Raw genomic sequence first — 18,561 nt, forward strand, 5'->3', positions numbered from 1 at the left:
GTTGTGTAATAGTTTGATTATGCTAATATAAAATAGAACCCTTGTTATGATTAGTCAAAATGGTGGAATAAGATAACTAGTCAAGAATGTTCGCTTCTCAAATTGTACAAGTTTTAATGCTAGAACTCATATACATACTTAAATATGGAACTTAATAGATTAAGTATTTGAATGTCTTATATGAAAGATGATATAATTATTAAGAAATAAATGATGAGTAAATGTGAAGGAATCAAGATAAGATTATTGGATTTATATAATAGGAAAACATGCATTTATGTTAGAATGCTAAAAAGTTAGATTTTGGCATATATGAAATGAATGTGACATGAACATGCATGAATGAGAATGATTGAAATCTGTACATTTAAGGATCTTAAATATTTTATGTCACATGAAAAATGATTAGTTTTTACTTAACCATATTCAGTGAGTTAAGACTTGTGCATACCATAATTGAAATTTGCTAAAAGTTGGTGTTTTGTGCTAAGTGTTTAAATCTAGAAATTTGGCTCAAATTATATATTGTAAATATGTGTATTAAGTGTACAAAGTGTTTGACATATTTAATATGACTTAAATTGCTTGTCGGTAGCTTTAACCGTCGAAAAATGCGACTTTTAACGCGAACCGACAACGGTTTTGCGAACTGTTTTAGAACAACCCGTAAACCCAAATAATATATATACCTTACACAAGTAAATGTATATATTAAGGTCAAGATGGAATAACTTGATCTTTGACGGTTCGTGTCGCGGAAAAACCGACCCGAAAACGTCAAAATTGCTAGTTTTGTGAAATTAATAACTAAAATAAGAAATGTACTATTTTAATAAATAACTTATAAAACTTGTGTATTTTCACACATAAAGTATTTATAAGTAACAGAGAACTAAATTATTTTTAGAAAAGTTAACCGGTTCGCCGATTACATAAAAACCGACGAAACCGAAAAAAATGATTATAAAATTGTAATAAATACAAACATAAAAAATAGTAAATACTCCAGCAACTAAAATACTGTTATAATATTAGCCCTAATTATAACAAGATTATTGAAGTAATAATTGAACTTTAATATAACAAAGAAACAAGAGAGTAAAGAAAATGTGAGAATTATCAATTTACTGGATGCATATCTTTGTTATAAACACATGATATTTATAATACCAAAATAACTATTCAAAAACACTATTTAGAAGGCAAACATATATAATTGGTTTGACAAATTGTGTCATACAAAAAAAATCGTCAATGATTCATAACACTCTCCCTTGGATGACACATTTTCAAAACTTCGGGGTCTTGAAGTACTGCCTCATTAAATACCTTGCTAAAGAAAAACCCAATGGGAAAAAGCTTTAGTTAAGGTAAAAGAGTGCAATATGTAGCTCCCCCTCAAGTTGCAGGTCGTTACATTGTCCGTACATGGCGCATGCCAATATCATGAACATGTTTCCTGAATGTTGTTGTGGGAAGTGCTTTTGTGAAAAGATCAGCTGAGTTATTGCTGGATTGGACATATCTCATCTCAACCTGATTGTCTTTAATAAGGTCCCGAGTATACTCAAAGTATCTTGGTGGTATATGCTTTGTTCTATCACTTTTGATATATCCTTCCTTCATTTGCGAGACACAAGCTGCATTATCTTCATAGATAGGTGTTGGAATCGATCTTTCTCTAGTCCACAAGAAATCAATATGTGTCGTGACATAGATCTTAACCATATGCATTCTCTTGTGGCTTCATGAAATGCAATGACTTCAGCATGATTTGAAAATGTTGCAACGAGTGTTTGTTTTTGAGAACACCATGAAATCGCAGTTCCTCCATTCTTAAATATGTATCCAGTTTGAGATTTTGCTTTATGGGGATCAGATAAATAACTTGCATCTGCATAACCAACTAACCCTTTTTTTGAATCCTTTGGATAAAATAAACCTAAATCAATGGTTCCTTTTAGATATCGAAAAATATGTTTAATGCCATTCCAATGTCTTTTAGTAGGGGACGAACTGAATCTTGCCAATATTTTAACTGCAAAAGAATGTCAGGTCTTGTACTGTTAGTAAGATACATAAGTGCTCCAATTGCACTGAGGTATGGTACTTTGGGACCAAGAATCTCTTCATTATCTTCGCAAGGATGAAATGGATCGTTGTTAACATTGAGTGATCTAACAACCATCGGTGTGCTTAAAGGATTTGCTTTGTCCATATTGAAACGTTTTAAGATTTTCTCAGTATAAGTTGTCTGATGCACAAGTATCCCATTATGCATATGCTCAATTTGTAAACCAAGAAAATATTTGATTTTTCCAAGGTCTTTCATTTCAAATTCTTTCTTTAAAAGATCAATTGCTTCATTAATTTCCTTTTGTGTCCCAATTAAATTTAGATCATCAACATACACAGCTATGATCACATATCCTGATGTTGTCTTTTTAACGAAGACGCATGGACAAATAAGATTATTTGTGTATCCTTTGCTTACCAAATAATCACTCAAACGTTTGTACCACATCCTTCCAGATTGTTTCAGTCCATACAAGGATCTTTGTAACTTGATGGAACACATTTCCTTAGGCTTTAAGCTTAATGCTTCGGGGAGTTTAAATCCTTCGGAAATTTTCATATAGATGTCAATGTCTAGTGATCCATACAAGTAAGTTGTGATAATATCCATAAGAAGCATCTCTAAATTTTTAGAGACTGCTAAGCTGATTAAATATCTAAACGTAATAGCATCCATAACAGGAGAATATGTTTCGTCATAGTCAATTACTGGCCTTTGAGAAAAACTTTGAGCTACAAGTCTTGCTTTATATCTTGTAACTTTATTTTTCTCATTTCGTTTTCTCACAAAAACCCATTTATATCCTACAGGCTTTATTGACTTTGGTGTAATGACAATAGGTCCAAAAACCTTTCGATTGTTTAGTGAGTTTAATTCAGATTGTATGGCATCTTTCCATTTGTTCCAATCTTGTCTATTTTTACAATCATCTACATATTTTGGTTCAAGGTCATCATTTTCTTCCATGATATCACTTGCCACAGAATAAGAAAATATATCATCATTATTTTCCATTTCATCTCGATCCCACATTATATGTGATTGACCATAGTTGATTAACAATTCCTTATTGGAATCATTTATTTCTTCCTGAGGGAATGTTATATCATTTATTCTTTCCTGATAGAAGGTTTTGTCAATCATTCCTTCCTTAGGGTCATTATCCTTTTCAGAGCCCTTTCATTTTCGAGATTTTTATCCTTTGAACCAATTGGCCTTTCACGTTTTAAACGTTTTTGGGATTCATGAGATGCGTTATAATGGTTTTGTTTGCTTGGAATCTCAACTCGAGCTAAAGCATTAGTAGCTGGTATATGAGATTTAGTGACCCTGTTTATATCAGTAAATGCATTAGGTAACTGATTGGCAATTTCTTGTAGATGTATTATTTTTTGAACCTCTATCTCACTTTATTTTGATCTTGGGTCTAGGTGTAATAATGATGGCACACACCATGATATATCTCTTTCTTGCCTTTTCATTTCTCTCCCTAATGCCGGGAATATTGTATCGTTATAATGGCGATCAGCAAAACGTGCTGTAAATACATCACCTGTTAAAGGTTCAAGGTATCTTATGATGGAAGACGTTTCATATCCAGCATATATTGCCAACCTTCTTTGAGGACCCATTTTTGTGCATTGTGGTGGTGCAATAGGAACATACACAGCACACCCAAAAATTCTAAGGTGAGAGATGTTTGGCTCATTTCCGGAAACAAGTTGTGTGGGAGAGTATTTATGATTTGCACTTGGTCTCACATGAATTAATGATCCAGCATGCATAATTGCATGTCCCCAAATAGAAAAAGGGATTTTTGTTCTTATTATTAATAGCCTAGCTGTTAGCTGTAGGCGTTTGATCAACGACTCGGCTAAACCATTTTGTGTGTACATGAGCAACAGGGTGTTCGACAATAAACCCCACAGACATGCAATAATCATCAAAAGCATGTGATGTAAATTCTCCCGCATTATCAAGCCTTACTCTTTTAATAGTATAATCGGGAAAATGTGTACGTAATTTGATAATTTGAGCAAGAAATTTTGCAAAAGCAACATTAGAGTCGATAATAAAGAGATATTAGACCATCTGCTGGATGCGTCTATTAAGACCATGAAGTATCTAAATTGTCCACATGGTGGATGAATTGGTTCACATATGTCACCTTGAATTCTTTCAGGAAACATTGGTGTTTCTTTATCAACTTTTAATGGAGAAGACATTGTAATTAATTTTCCAAGAGAACAAGATGTACATTGAGACATTTTATCTATTTTGTGGATCTTTTGATCTTTCAGTGGATGCCCATGTGTATTTTCAATGATATTTTTCATCATTGTGGATCCTGGATGGCCTAATATGTCATGCCATAAGTTTATGATACCAGAATCACAACAATTTTCTTTGACTGCCATATGTGTTTGAGGCACATTTATATATGTATAATGTAAACCAGAATGGAGCATTGGCAGTTTTTCCAATATCTGAAATTTGCTTATGATATGCAAAAGTTTTTCATTAATAACAGTCCTTGACTGAGTATCATATCCATTATGATATATGTTTTTGAAACTCAACAAATTTCTTGTTGATTTTGGGGAAAATTAGGCATTTTCTATTTTGAGCTTTGTACCATTTGGTAATGCTAAATTAGCTTTTTCCACTCCTTTTGTCAAGTTTGTAGGACCTGATATTGTATTGATGATCCCTTTTGTTGGTTTCAGTTTATAAAAATATTTTTTAGATCTAAGTATAGTATGCGTGGCTCCACTATCCGCTATAAATATATCTTCTTCATTTGTTTGATCTTGTGCTCCAATGATTTTCATTTTAAATCTTAAAAATATTAAGAAAAAAATAATAAGTGTATAACGAAGATATTATGATATTTTAATAGCAATTTTATTTAATTGAAAAACAAACAGTACATGAAGGAAAATACATAATTAAAGATAATGAGAAACACACTTAATTATTGCATATAATTATTATCGTCAAGCATTATTTGTTTCAGAGTTCCACATCAAAGTCTGCAATGCTCAGCTTAGCATTGAAATCATCAAATTTATCAACATGGTTCATTTCTTTCTCTTTTCCTTTGAGAGAGGCTTGGTATAGTTCACACATATGTGGAGCTGTGCGACAAGCCTTTGACCAGTGGTTCGTACTTCCACATCTAAAACAGGAAGTGCCATTGTTTTCGGACCTACCAGCTTCATTCCATTTATTGTGTTGATTGGAATTGTTTTTTTGTGGAACATTGTAATTATTGGCTCTCTAGCTACGACCACGGACACGACCACGACCGTAAGAATTAGTGTTCCATTTAAATGAATGGTTACGACCATTAAAATGCTTTTTGTCAAAATGACTACGGCCACGTTCACGGCCTCGTCCACGACCTTGTTCCCATTTATAACCAGAATTTTTATGAGAATTTTTGTGAGCAACATTTGCTTCTGGTATTGCTAATGAACCTGTGGGACGAGATTGATGATTTTTCATCAATAATTCATTATTTTTCTCTACTACAAGGAGTAATGCATTTAGATCTGAGTATATTCTAAAATTCTGCAATCAATAATGTGTTTGCAAGTTTATATTTGATGCATGAAACGTGGAGTAAGTTTTCTCTAACTTTTCTTCCTCTGTTTTGGTATACCCACAAAATTCTAGCTTTGAGCAAATTCGGTATAAAGCAGAGGTGTAATCATTTACCCTCTTAAAATCTTGGAACCTAAGTTTGTTCCATTCACCTCTATAAGTAGGTAGTAAAACTTTCCTTAGATGACCAAATCTGTTTTTCAAATCTTCCCATATCATATATGGTTATCACAATTAAAATATTCATGCTGTAGTAATTCATCAATATGTTTATGGATGAAAACATCAGCTTTTGCATTATCCTGTTCAGAGCAATCATTGCCTTCTTGGATTGTTTCTAACACATCCATTGATTGCAAATGTCTTTTGACATTTGCTGTCCAAGACATATAGTTTTCTCCAGAAATGTTGAGTGCAAGGAATTCAAGTTTTGAAATATTTGACATTTTGTTGCTAAACATAATAGAGCAAATAATAAGATAAATATTAAAATCCATATATATCAATTAACAATGAGATACAATACATTGGTAGAGCTATAAACATATAAAAGAAAAAGAAAATGCTGAAATCTTCAGATGGGAGATTAAAAATTAGAATGAGAAGTAGTATAAGCATTATAGTGACCAACACCAAAACCGGGTGAATCATTTGAAAGTTTTATCTTGGATAAACTTAAGAAGAAGAATGTTTGTTGTAAATGAAATGGAGTTGATAATTGGTTATTTATAGTGAAAATTTATAACCGTTTTACAACGGTTATATTACCATTTTATATCGGTAATCTTCATTTCAACTCCGTTTTCCCCCCCTTTTGCGGCCACGTCTCGTATTTCAATCTCCATCATATAATATATCATTACTTTCATTTCCACTCCATCCTAAATGCTCCAATTAGCTATTTTAAGCTCTGATAACCTATAAACATAAAACCAATCAAAGTCCTTATGTTCGATACATATAACAAGTAAAACACACAATATAAAACACTTAAAGCACGTTTTTTCATCCTTACATCGATGTCGCAAGGTCAATCAATAACATTTATAAAATACATTTACTAGCAAGGAAAAGTAAGGTGTCGAATCCGCAGAGAATCAATGGAAAGTGCTAATCAAATTCATAATATATGAAATATTAAACTAAGTGGACAGATGATGTCAAGCAGTTGAAAGATTTGTTAAGCAAAAATAGTGTTACTTTGATTTGTAAACAATTATGAGGAAATAACCAATCTTTAGGTTTCAGGTTGTGAAACAAGTTGGACAAGTAATTAAACCTATTTGGAAATCTCTTTGTTTGAATCAATAAAGAAAAGACTAAATATTTGGCTCTGCTGATTATCAAAACTTAATCCGAACAATTGGCACAGCTGAGTAATAATCTAATTGATTACCAGTTTTAGATATTGATGAATGAAATCAATGCTATGATTAATGATAAACGGGTGAATGATAATAAGAACTCAATCCTAAATGTTGATGACCTCCAACCAATTAACTAATACAATCTTAAGCATTCAATTACGAAAAACTGTTTAAGCATACAAACAAATGCAAAGATTCAACTAACCGAATGATTAACCAAATCCAAATCCAATATTAAGGTTCAAAATATCAAAAAGTCTAACCACAAACACAACCCTACACCCGAAGATGGTCATGGAAGCTTTAGCCTAGCATAAGCATCTTGGAAATCTTGATACTTGGTTGAGATGATGAGAACATGGATGCTTGTTGTGATTGCTAAGTGTTAGGATGGTGGAGAATGGCCCCGAAATCGCCCAAGGATGTTAAGGTATGAAGGATATTCGTCCTAGGATTTAATCGGGCTTAAATATGGAAGGAAAACAAGAAAAAACAATTTCCCATCAGGCCCAGCCGTAGCTATGACTTGGCCACCGTAGCCTACGGGCTTTGTTCTCTGCCTTACTGTGGCTACAATACCAACACCCGTTTTCTTCATAAAATCTTCATTCCAGCTCTGTTTTCCTCCCCGTTTTTGGCCACATCTTCGTATTTCAATTCTCTGTCATATAATATATCATTACTTTCATTTACACTCCATCCTAAATTCTCCAAGTTAGCTCCTTTAAGCTCTGATCACCTGTAAACATAAAACCAATCAAAGTCCTTGTGTTCGATGCATATAAACAAGTAAAACACACAATATAAAACACCTAAAGCAAGTTCTTTCATCCTTACATCAGGTGGTCATGTTAGTTCCATAGTCACGTAAGGTGGTGTTGTGTTGAGTGATTTGATGTAGTTTTTCACGTGTAAATGGGTGGGTGGTTTGGTTTAGTAACTATGGTCTTGGATGCTAAATTGGTGTGTGGTTAACCGCGTGTTTATTGTGGTGTTTCTAGCTAGAATGTTTTTCTCTACTCGGGCTCATCTTATTTACAAACCAAGTCATCTTAGCTTGGTTCGGTTCGGTTCGGTTCGGTTCATGTCACTAACAAAGTTATAAATCTCCCTTCCTCTCCCAAAGAACCATACATAAAACCCTCTCACTCACTTTCTTCACTTCAATGGCTTCCCCAAAACGATTATTATTATTATTCTTCATCATAACCCTAATAACTCTAGTCGCTTTTGCATCTTCACAACAATCGGATGATTCATCTCTCGAAATCAAACACAAACAACTCCTGTCAAAGATTCTCAATTTAGGTTTCAATCTGTTTTCTTAATTTTGTGCTTTTAGGTTAATTATGAAATCGGATTGATTCTTGTTTGCTGATCGCATCTAATTAATTATATGCCGAACATATATTTTTATATTTCTTAAACTTTGATGAAAAATGGAATTGTTACGCTACTAATTCCCATCGGGTTGTAAATCAATGCGTTTTTGGCAACGTATTTTTTTTGTCTACCGAATTGGAATTAATTGGTAGCGTTTGAACGAAGTTGCTTTTCTTGTAAATTCTAGTTTGTAGAGTCCAGCATTGACTGCATAGATGTTCTTATATCTAGGGTTTTTTTTTATGTGGTGTGTTTGTTAGCCTTAGGGTTTATCGATATATGTTTTATTTGCTTGAACCATTACAATTTTGTACAAATGATATGAAATAGCTGACTGTTTATTTGCATCATTTCTACAGTTTTGAATTATCATGAAACTGCTTCAGATTGAAAAGGTTTTGCTTACATTTTGTCTTGTATGTTGTACTTGAAGGTTAATGGTTTAGGTCAGGTGTTTATTTTTTGTGACTGCTAAAAAGATTGGTTTCTAAAGTAACTGCTTGAAATATGGAATTGTTATATCTGAATAAGGGAAGTATCTTGAGGTTTTAAATCAATATTTGTAACTGAAATTTTGTTGAAATATGTCCATTTTTAATGCTTGTTTCTTGTTTTATGTGAAAAATGAAGCTAAATTTGTTCCTATCGGTTCTCAAATCAATTCATTTTCGCTATATGTTTGTTTTCTTTTTGGCTACTAAATTGGATTTAGCTGGTGACTTTTGCACAAGTTCTTCATTTTGTTTGATTTTTGTTTTTTAGAGTCCAGCATTGATGAGAGGAGCCGTGAAATTAACTCCAAGGATGAAAGAATTAAGCAGTTGGAAATGGTTGTTCTCGAGAAGTCAAATAGTTTGACCTCCTTGCATAGCGAAGTTCAGTCTCTCCAGGTCAGTTTTTGCTTATTGAATTTACATGTGACATTAATTTGATATTGTTCTGGTGCATAATTGGTAATTTGGTATTAACAATGCTCATTTACGAATTCAAGCATTAATGATTTAATTAACTGTGAACCACTAGTTTCATACTGAAATAAACTATTGATATTGTTTATCTCATCAACTTTACACATGTAACTTTATAGCAGAAAAAAGAATCTTTTTATGCTAAGGAGCTAGAAGGTGAGGCGCATGCGCGAACCAGCGAACTTGTAAAGCAGGTGATATTCATAAACTTATTAATAGATATTTTCTTACTGATGGATATCTTTAACAAAGTGTTTCTTGCAGGTTGAAAATCTTAAAGCGGAAATATCAAAGCAAAACTCAAAAAAAGAGGCATTAGAAACTCGAATAACCGTTGCCGAGAAAAAAATTGCTGAATTGAATGCAAAACTTGAAAAAGTAACGTTGAATAATTACTTTTGTGTATCTAATTATTTATGAATCGTAGCATTAAACATTGCGAATCTATATTTATTTCTTTCTAAATTCCAATTACTTTTTTGATTTCAGCTTCAGAGTATAAATGAAGAACAAAAGATTAGAATTCGTAATACAGAACATGCTCTACAGAAAGCCGAGGTTTGTTAATAACTTGGCTATTAATGTAAAATAGGTTGACTTTTTTTTAATAATTTCAGTGACTCCAATGTTTCTTCAGGAAGAAAGAATCAGACTCCAACTTAACGCTGCTAGATACTCTAAAGAACTGGAAGAGGTAATATGATATTTTATTGTTGGTATTATGTTTTTGTTTCAAGTATTTGTTTCTTTACACTGATTTTGCTACAGGTTCATGATTCATGGCTTCCATCTTGGCTGGCAGTTCATTTGGTTCACTATCAGGTATATTTTCGTATTTTTTGTTCATTCTGTTTTCAAGATTATTGCGTCATGTATGATGTTGCACCTAAAATTTTGTAAATGTTATGTTACAATTATTAAAAGCCAAACGGAAACACGGTCCCAATTTAAACGATTTGACTTGCTAAAAGAATATGATTTAGTTAAACGTTCATTGAGACTTCTATAGTTAGAATTACCTAACTAGAACATACTCCCAAATCCAAGCTCAAATGGTAAAAACCGAAGCTGAATGGTTTTCAAAAGCTGAAAAACTGAATTTTGGTTTTTGGTTCAATTTGAGCCCAAAACTGACCCAATTTGATTGTTTTGAGGTTAACTGTAGTGTTCTATCTGTTCATGTATATTTTCTTAATGTGCAGTCGCTTGTTGTAACTCATTGGAATGTGTATGGAAGACAAGCTCTTGATATTGCAGTTCAAAAGGTTATGACTTTTTTCAGTTATTCTGATGTAATTAATGCGTTGCTGATTATGAGCTTAATATTTATTTGGCTAAAAGTTGATTTTCATTAACATACCAAGTCAACTGTTCAACATTTGATTTGAATACAGGAGATTTCACCACAAATTTTTAAATGTTATGTCTATTCCTCTTATTATTCAAATATAATATTTTTTCTTAAATTTTTGTAGGCACTGGAAACAGAAGCTCAAGTTCGAAAGTGGGCCCGACCACACATTGATGACTTGCACACCGTAAGTTAACCTTTTTTTATATTTTACAAAATTTCCCTTCTTTCTTATTAATATATTGTCTTCTGTATTTACAGAAGTGGATACCGAACATCAAGGATCAGTGGCTCACATTTGTCACCGATACTGAACCATATGTGCAACTAGTCACTTCAAAAACCATTGAAATTTACAACGAATCTAAGAAAATGTTAAGGCCTCACATTACCAACATACAAACTCTTTTAGATCCATACGTTAAGGTATTGTTGGAACTATGGAAACATTTTTATATAAAAATCTGAAAGTTTTTTGAACTTTTTACCATTTTACTCTCGTGACATATCTTTGTAGGAAGTTAACAAGTTCACAAAGCCTTACATCAACCGGCTATCGAAGACAGCGGGACCGCGTATTAATAAAGCGCGTATTTTTTTTAAGCCTTATACTAAGAAAATACTCCGTGGTTATAGAAGGTTTTCAAAGACAACTCTAAAGTACCATCGCCTGGTAAACTTCTGGCTTTATTATGTAAAAGATTAAAACAAAAAGGTTGTTTTTTGAAGGGGTATAGTTGGTTACGCTGATTTTGTTTTAATTCTGGTAGGTACGCACAAACATTAGTAAAATTCTGAATGAAAATGAGTATACACGTCCCCTTGCAACTTATGAGGTGGTGTGGCTTTTGGTATGTGCCTTTTCTTATGCATTTAGTTTTGATTAGAGGTTTCACTTTCGACCCGTTTAGTCAGTGTGACCCGTTTAACTGAAGAGAGCTTGAGCTTGGTTTGTTTCGAGCTAGGCTCATGATTGCTTTTTCAAGCTTGAGTTTGGCTCTTTAAATATTTTTTATTAGTTTCTATACGTTTATAAATATATTTTTGAATCCATCTTAATTATAATTTATATATGTAACTAGCATAATATATTACTTGTTTCTCTTATAATTTTATATATATAATAATTATTATATAAGTAATAATAGAATAGATTTGTTAGGCTCGAGCTTGCGCTCTTTCATTAAACAAGCTTATTTTTTGGCTCGAGCTCGTTTAAACTAGGCTCAATTAAGCTCTAGCGAGTCGATAACGAGGAGCTCGCAAGCGGCTTGGTTTGTTTACACCTCTACTTATGAAAGATCAATTTGTGTCATCTGTACCTTTAATGGGTAAAATTGTAAAATGAAAAAGAAAAAAAACAGCTTAAAAGAAAACGGGTTCTTGAATCATTTCAACAAAAATATAGATTATCATTGACAAGATAATTACCAGTTTGACTCGAGTCTGTTACCTGCCCCGTTCAGTTTTGCTGCCCTTAGTATTTGTACGTAGTTTATATTGTTGTATAGTTAATGAGATGCTCTTGTAGGCCACTACTTTTATGGCTTTTCCGGTGATGATTCTGTTTACATGGGTATCAGCTTTATTCAGGTTTGTTTCATATAAAAAACTCGACTTTTAGTTTTATTTTCACTTTTTTTTTTTAAAATAGCATTTACAGTGACTGTGGTATGCAAATTTGGGTTTTGCAGTAAAAAACCTAAAAGGCGAACCCGTTCTTCTCAAACGGGCCATTCACGACGTAGGGCAAAACGCGTGCATCCAGATAAGGCAACCATATCAAGATAGTTCTACAGCAATACTTTTATCAGGTTAAGTTTTGCTTTCTATTCATAGTTTATTTAAAATGATCAAAACTAGTGTTTTTATGTCAACTCAACTTGACCATTTTGATCCATATTATCAATGATTTGTTCCTAACCCGTTTTACCTGTTGCCCTTTTCATTCTTGGGTGTAAATGAGCCGAGCCAAGACAAGCCAGAGCTTGTCTAGGCTCAAGCTTTGCTTTTTTAAACTTACGAGAGCTCGAGTTCAACTTGTTTACTATTTAATAGTTAATAGTTCATTTATAGACATTTATTATTATATTTTATATGTATATTTTATCATTTATATATATAACATAATATTTATTATTTAGTTATGTATCATGTTTTTATGGATGTTAATAATTTATTATAAAAACATATTTGAAAAAATGTATATAAACGATAGGCTCTCGTTTAGGGTCACGAGCTAGCTCGAGTTTGTGATAAGTGATGCTTGGGCTCGTTCATTGAACAAGCTTATTTTTAGGCTTGGGCTAGAGCTTGTTAAAGCCTGGCCTATTCGAGCTTTTAGCGATCTTATCTCAAATTCATGATTTAGACCTCTGATTTTGCTTGGCCTAATAATGTTGACCCCGAAGCACTTCTAATGAATTATGATTACAAAAAGGTGTATGATTTCAAACAAATTGGGTGATCATTAACTCAATTAATCATTTTCTTTTCTAGCTTACTCTTCTTATATATGTTTTGCTTGACCCGTTAGAGATTAAACACAACCCAAATTGACCCTAGCAACCCTTACATACTGATCTTAATCAGACCAACTGGTTCTAACATCTTCATTCCTGCAATGAACAGATACACAATCAAACATGTTCCGGGTGGTGATCAATATTCAGAATGGAAGTCCTGCTCGTGGTAGAAGGCTACTCTTAACTTCATCAAACTAATCTGAAATCACCAGTAGTTAATTCTACTTGATAGGCTTTAATATTTAGAAATACAAAAGATATGGAAAATGATATTTGAGTCATCAATATAAGACTTTTTTTTTTTTTTTGCGTTTTTGATTTGTAGGTTTGTTCGATATAGGTTTCTCGCAAAACTATTGATGCAAAAGTTGTCATTTTCAAACTATGCTATAATGGAATTTGTAACAGTCGTGTGTACATGCTGTTTAAGGTTGAAACGAAAACTATAATAATTAGGAACCAAGGGTAGTACATTTTCGGCTCTTGCGTAATATTTTAATAGATGGTTGGGATCTGTCAATCTTTCTGTTCTTGTGGTCGATAACCCCAAGGAGTAGACGTGCACAAAAAAACCGGCTCCGGACCCAAATCGGTGTACCCGACCCGGAACCGGTTCCAGGTCGTACCCGGTATACCCAAAACCCGGTTTGGGTATTTGTATACCCGAAAGCCCAACCCGGTTCTATATATTATTTCAGGAATCAGTTCCTACCCGGTTTCGATTCCTACCCGGAATAACCGGTTCCGCCGGGTAATTTTTGTTAAATGCAGCTGCAGGTGAAAAACAAGGCTAACAAGAACGCTACTCCATTCGTTTTTATTGACCCGGTTCGTGCTCAAGATGACCCACAAGTTATTGGGGTCCTCGACCATAACCGCAACAAAGAAATATGGAAGAATTGGGATTTGGTTATCACTATCGATGGTGATACTAAGGCTCGTTACAAACTTTGTGGAACTTTCTAAAAGCACGATTTGAACTCGACTTTAAAAAAGCACATCGACAAGATATTTTGCAAGGCCTTGAAAGACGTTCGCGCAACCGACCAAGTGGAATTGGGTAAAGATGGTACACTTTTTCGTTATAACACGAACCGTGTTTAAGATAGAATGGCAAAGTTCGTTATTCAATGAGGTTTGCCTTTTAACTACTTTGATGACCCGAATTTGACGTCCTTGATTCGAGAAACTCTACAGCCACGATACACACATGTAAGTCGTACTACCATAAGCCGTCATTGTATCAAATTGTGGAGTGTGCAAAAAAAGATTTAATCGACTTTTTTCAAACTTTAAAATCGATGGTGAGTTTAACTAGCGATGTTTGGTCGGCACCACACGGGTTACCCGAATCATATTTGTGTCACCCGCTCATTGGGTTGATCCGGTGTCTTGGCAATTGATGAAACACACCATCGCTTTTGAAAACTTCTCGTACCCACATACCACCGAAAAATTGTTTGAATTGGTTGATGAGGCTATAACGACTTATAACTTGAAAATAAAATATTTTATATGTCGTTTGACAACGCATCAAACAATTCAAAGGCGGCCGAAAAATATTATCATAAAATATTCACCACCTTGTTACGGGAATTTTTTTTATGTTCGATGTGTTGCACATATTATCAATTTGGTTGTTCAACAAGGTCTCGGCAATGAAAACATGGGTCAAGATTTGACTTGCTTTAGACTTATGTTACAAGATGTTTTCAAAAGTGGTAAAAGAAGACATCTTGAATATAAGAAACTATTGCAAATCAGTTGAAATAAAATATTTGGGGCCGAATTGGGACGTTCCAACCCGTTGGAACTCAACTTGTCATATGCTCAAGTGTGCTTTTGCCCAACGCCAAACTTTACGATGTTTTCATAACAATCTTTTTGATCGATGCGAGGCCGATATGTTTCCCGAAAGTGTTTGGGTCAATGTCGGTTATTTGTTGGAGTATCTTGATGTGTTCAAAACCGCAAAAACTAAGTTATCGGGAGTTTATTATCCTACTAGTTGTTGGGTTTTACAAGAATTGTACAACATGTCTTTGAATTTTAGAGAGTTTGAGGAGATGAACAAACTCTTCAATGATATTGTTGCGGTAATGAAGGAAAAATTCTTACAATATTATGAAGACATACCGCCGATGTTTACTTGTGCTGCTGCTTTAAACCCCTATTGGAATGTTAACGGGGTTGAGACATTAATCGAGGTAATATTTGACAACATGGGTATGCATGAGATCGACCCGAAGTTGTCGACAGAAGCGAAGGAAACGTTTAACAAAAACCTTCAAGAACTTTATGACCATTATTTTCAACTTTATGGTCCAAGTGCAAGGTTGTCTTTTGTGAGGCAAACAACAAAAAGTAAGCCGTCCAATGACAAATTTATAAATTTGATGAATGCGGTTCGTGAATCAGCCGCTAAGAGGCAAAGAGGAAACACACCAACTAGTGAACTTGGTCGATATAATGGAGCAAACTATGTTGAGGGCGCAACAGTCGATGAAATTCGCGACATTAATATTTTGGCTTGGTGGAAAGGAAAACACCACGAATTTCCTATTCTATCTGCCATGGCTAGTGACTTGCTTAGCGTCCAAGCCTCAACGGTTGCTTCCGAATCGGGTTTTTTTCTTAGTGGGATGGTATTATCAATGCGGAGAACAAAATTAACTTCCGAGTCTCTAGAGGTTTGTATTTGCCTAAAGGAACATTTGGATGCGGTGGGTCGTATACAACACAAGGCAAACTTTGAAAAAGAAATACCAATAGAGCGTCCTATTCATGATGAGGAGGTGGACGAAGGGCTTTCTTCCAAGAATTCGGGTGGTGAACAAGACGAGGATGAAGACTAAGAAGACTTGTAATTTTTAGCTGTTTTAGTAAAATAATTTGTAACACGATCAAATTTCAAGTAATATTTAGTTTTGCTTTGTTTATTTACTAGTTTGCTTTGTTTATTACTATTAATGTTTTATTTCTTATTAGACATGTTTTATTTTTTGTTACCTTTTCAAATGATTACAATAACGACGAACATTTTATTATAAAAAACAAAACATATTACAAAAATTATTAAACATGACAATACTAAACATAACAAGTTAAAATAAAAAACAAGGTCCGTCGTTTTAATCCCGCGATCTACAACGATTAAGCGTTGTTACTGACGACGGTATGTGCTTGAGTTGTAGAGCCAGACGACTCTCCCGCTTCCGCTTTCTTGGCATCCAAACTTTTTTCTCATGACAATACTTATTGGTATGCTTGCGTAAGGTGGAGTTCGACCCCGCTTTCAGAAACTTGGAACAGTACTTACATCGGGCCATCTCTTGTGAGTCGGTCATGACACACAAATCATAATGAACCCAAACCTCGGAGCATCGTGTTTTTTCGATGACCATAACAACGTCGTCTTTACTTGCCATTGATTGCCGGTTTAAGCTAAATTGTGATTTAAAGTGTGTTTTAGAGTTTTGAAAGTGGTTTAACAAGTTCTACACAACACCATCCTAACGGTAAAAAATGTTTAAATTTAAAAAAAACCGGTAAACCCGGTTTTTACGTAAAACCCGGGCCCGGTTCCTACCCTACCCGGTTCCACTGGGTTCTCATTTCATTCCAGCGGGTTGGGCGTAGTTCCTACCCGGTTCCTGACTAGAACCGATTCCATTCTGTACCCGATGACCAAAAAATTGGTTCCAACCCGGTTCCGGGTTTTAAAAAACACCCGATATTGTGCACCTCTACCAAGGGGTACTATTCTATGCGGGAACACTGCCACCATCCCTTCCAAAGTTGTAACCATGTAACTTCTAGGGGTAATAAACTAATATTCCCCAAGTGTTTTTTTGGTGAAAACTTTGGTTACTAGCCAACATCTACTTTGACTAGTCGTTACGGCTATTTTTCTTTCTTCTTCTTTATAAATATCCAAACAAGTCTTATATCCACTCTTTTCTTTTTATACCCACTCTAGAGGCGGATCTAGACATAAATTTCAGGGGAAACGTTCAAAATTTTCTTTTTACCGTATTTCATACAATGTAAATGAAACAAAAATAGAAACACAATACATGGGGTCCAAATTTCTCCCATTCAGTTTTTGAAAGCTTAAAATCGAGCTATTACAACAAGTTCTTTTACTTTATCGAATGTTTCTATTTCGACTGCACAAATTAAAGCATTGCTCAAATACTCATGACACATTTGCTTACGCAAACCCGTATTAATGAGTTTCATTTTAGAAAAACATATTTCAACGGTTGCGGTTGCAATCGGTAAAACCAACACTAGCTTTAATATTTGATAAACAAAAGAAATGGTTGTGTACTTTTCGGTTTTTATCATTACACGAGCAATGTCACACATTCACCCAATTTGAAAAAGTTATCATATTTATTTAAAGTGTGATAAAGGTCGTACGATCACCCAAAATACACTATCTTTCTTCATTACTAAAATCATTCGAATACATTTCCGAAAATGCTACTATCTTAGATATGTCAAACTTGGAAAACGAATCTCAAGATTTAAACAAGACATATTTTCCAACAAACTAGTTAAAATCTAACTAAATCTATTTTCAAGTTTTTGAATTTGCATATCCAAAACCGTATTATAAAAATTTCAACCTCAAAATGATGATTATATTGAGTCTGTTTATGTTTGACGCTTCTCGTTCAAACAAAAGAAAAAAAAAGGTTAATGGTTTCTATTTGCTTTGGGCTATAAACGTTGTTTGGGCTATATGTCACACCCCAACCTACGGCGGAACATGTCGGAGCGCGACAATATTGTATCATAGCTCAGAAGACACTAAGTAAAATATACGTGTCAATATCTAAATTATTCATTCATATATCAAGTTTTAAAAGCACAAACATTGTCTCAAAAGAAATATCATTACAAATAAATATTCAAAACATAACTAACTTAAAATAAATGTGTTTTTCATTCATCATAGCAACCTAAGGTATCATCTAAACTTCAATACTCATCATAGCAACCTAATATATTGAAATTGGAAGGCTAATTGAGATCGATGCAATGAAAGTTATTTTAACTTCAAAAGCTTACTTCTCTTCTTCTTTTATTATTATTATTATTATTATTATTATTATTATAAAAAAACTCTATCTATAAACCTAACAATCACAAGTTGACGAAAACTAATAAAAGATAAACATAACTTTAAATAATAAAACTTAAATAATATTTTTGAAATTTGATCTCCTTCTTATCTTCCCTTTGAGATCGACCTAGCCACCCCTCGGTTTTATCT

The 18,561-nt window shown here is 33.7% G+C and overlaps 1 protein-coding gene across 1 annotated transcript; it reads left to right on the plus strand.

Moving 5' to 3' along the window:
- Window positions 1-8,178: 8,178 nt before the first annotated feature.
- LOC143601865 (uncharacterized) lies at window positions 8,179-12,566 on the plus strand. The gene is made up of 14 exons (XM_077079156.1): window positions 8,179-8,358; window positions 9,196-9,323; window positions 9,524-9,595; window positions 9,666-9,779; window positions 9,891-9,959; window positions 10,039-10,095; window positions 10,170-10,223; window positions 10,604-10,666; window positions 10,877-10,939; window positions 11,014-11,178; window positions 11,270-11,425; window positions 11,523-11,603; window positions 12,284-12,345; window positions 12,447-12,566. The coding sequence occupies exons 1-14, from the start codon at window positions 8,217-8,219 to the stop codon at window positions 12,541-12,543; spliced, it is 1,323 nt and encodes a 440-aa protein (XP_076935271.1). The 5' UTR covers window positions 8,179-8,216; the 3' UTR covers window positions 12,544-12,566.
- Window positions 12,567-18,561: the final 5,995 nt, after the last annotated feature.

This window comes from Bidens hawaiensis, unplaced genomic scaffold (assembly GCF_021521415.1).
Source record: "Bidens hawaiensis isolate Kalapana, Puna unplaced genomic scaffold, B.hawaiensis_p1.1 tig00057318_1, whole genome shotgun sequence".
In the NCBI taxonomy this organism is placed as follows: Eukaryota; Viridiplantae; Streptophyta; class Magnoliopsida; order Asterales; family Asteraceae; genus Bidens; species Bidens hawaiensis.

Bases quoted from the DNA above. Each gene is read 5' to 3' on its own strand.
- LOC143601865 (XM_077079156.1), top strand. From the start codon at position 8,217: ATGGCTTCCCCAAAACGATTATTATTATTATTCTTCATCATAACCCTA. The intron at 10,940-11,013 runs GTAAGTTAACCT...CTGTATTTACAG, and splicing joins ACATTGATGACTTGCACACC to AAGTGGATACCGAACATCAA. The intron at 11,179-11,269 runs GTATTGTTGGAA...ATATCTTTGTAG, and splicing joins TTTTAGATCCATACGTTAAG to GAAGTTAACAAGTTCACAAA.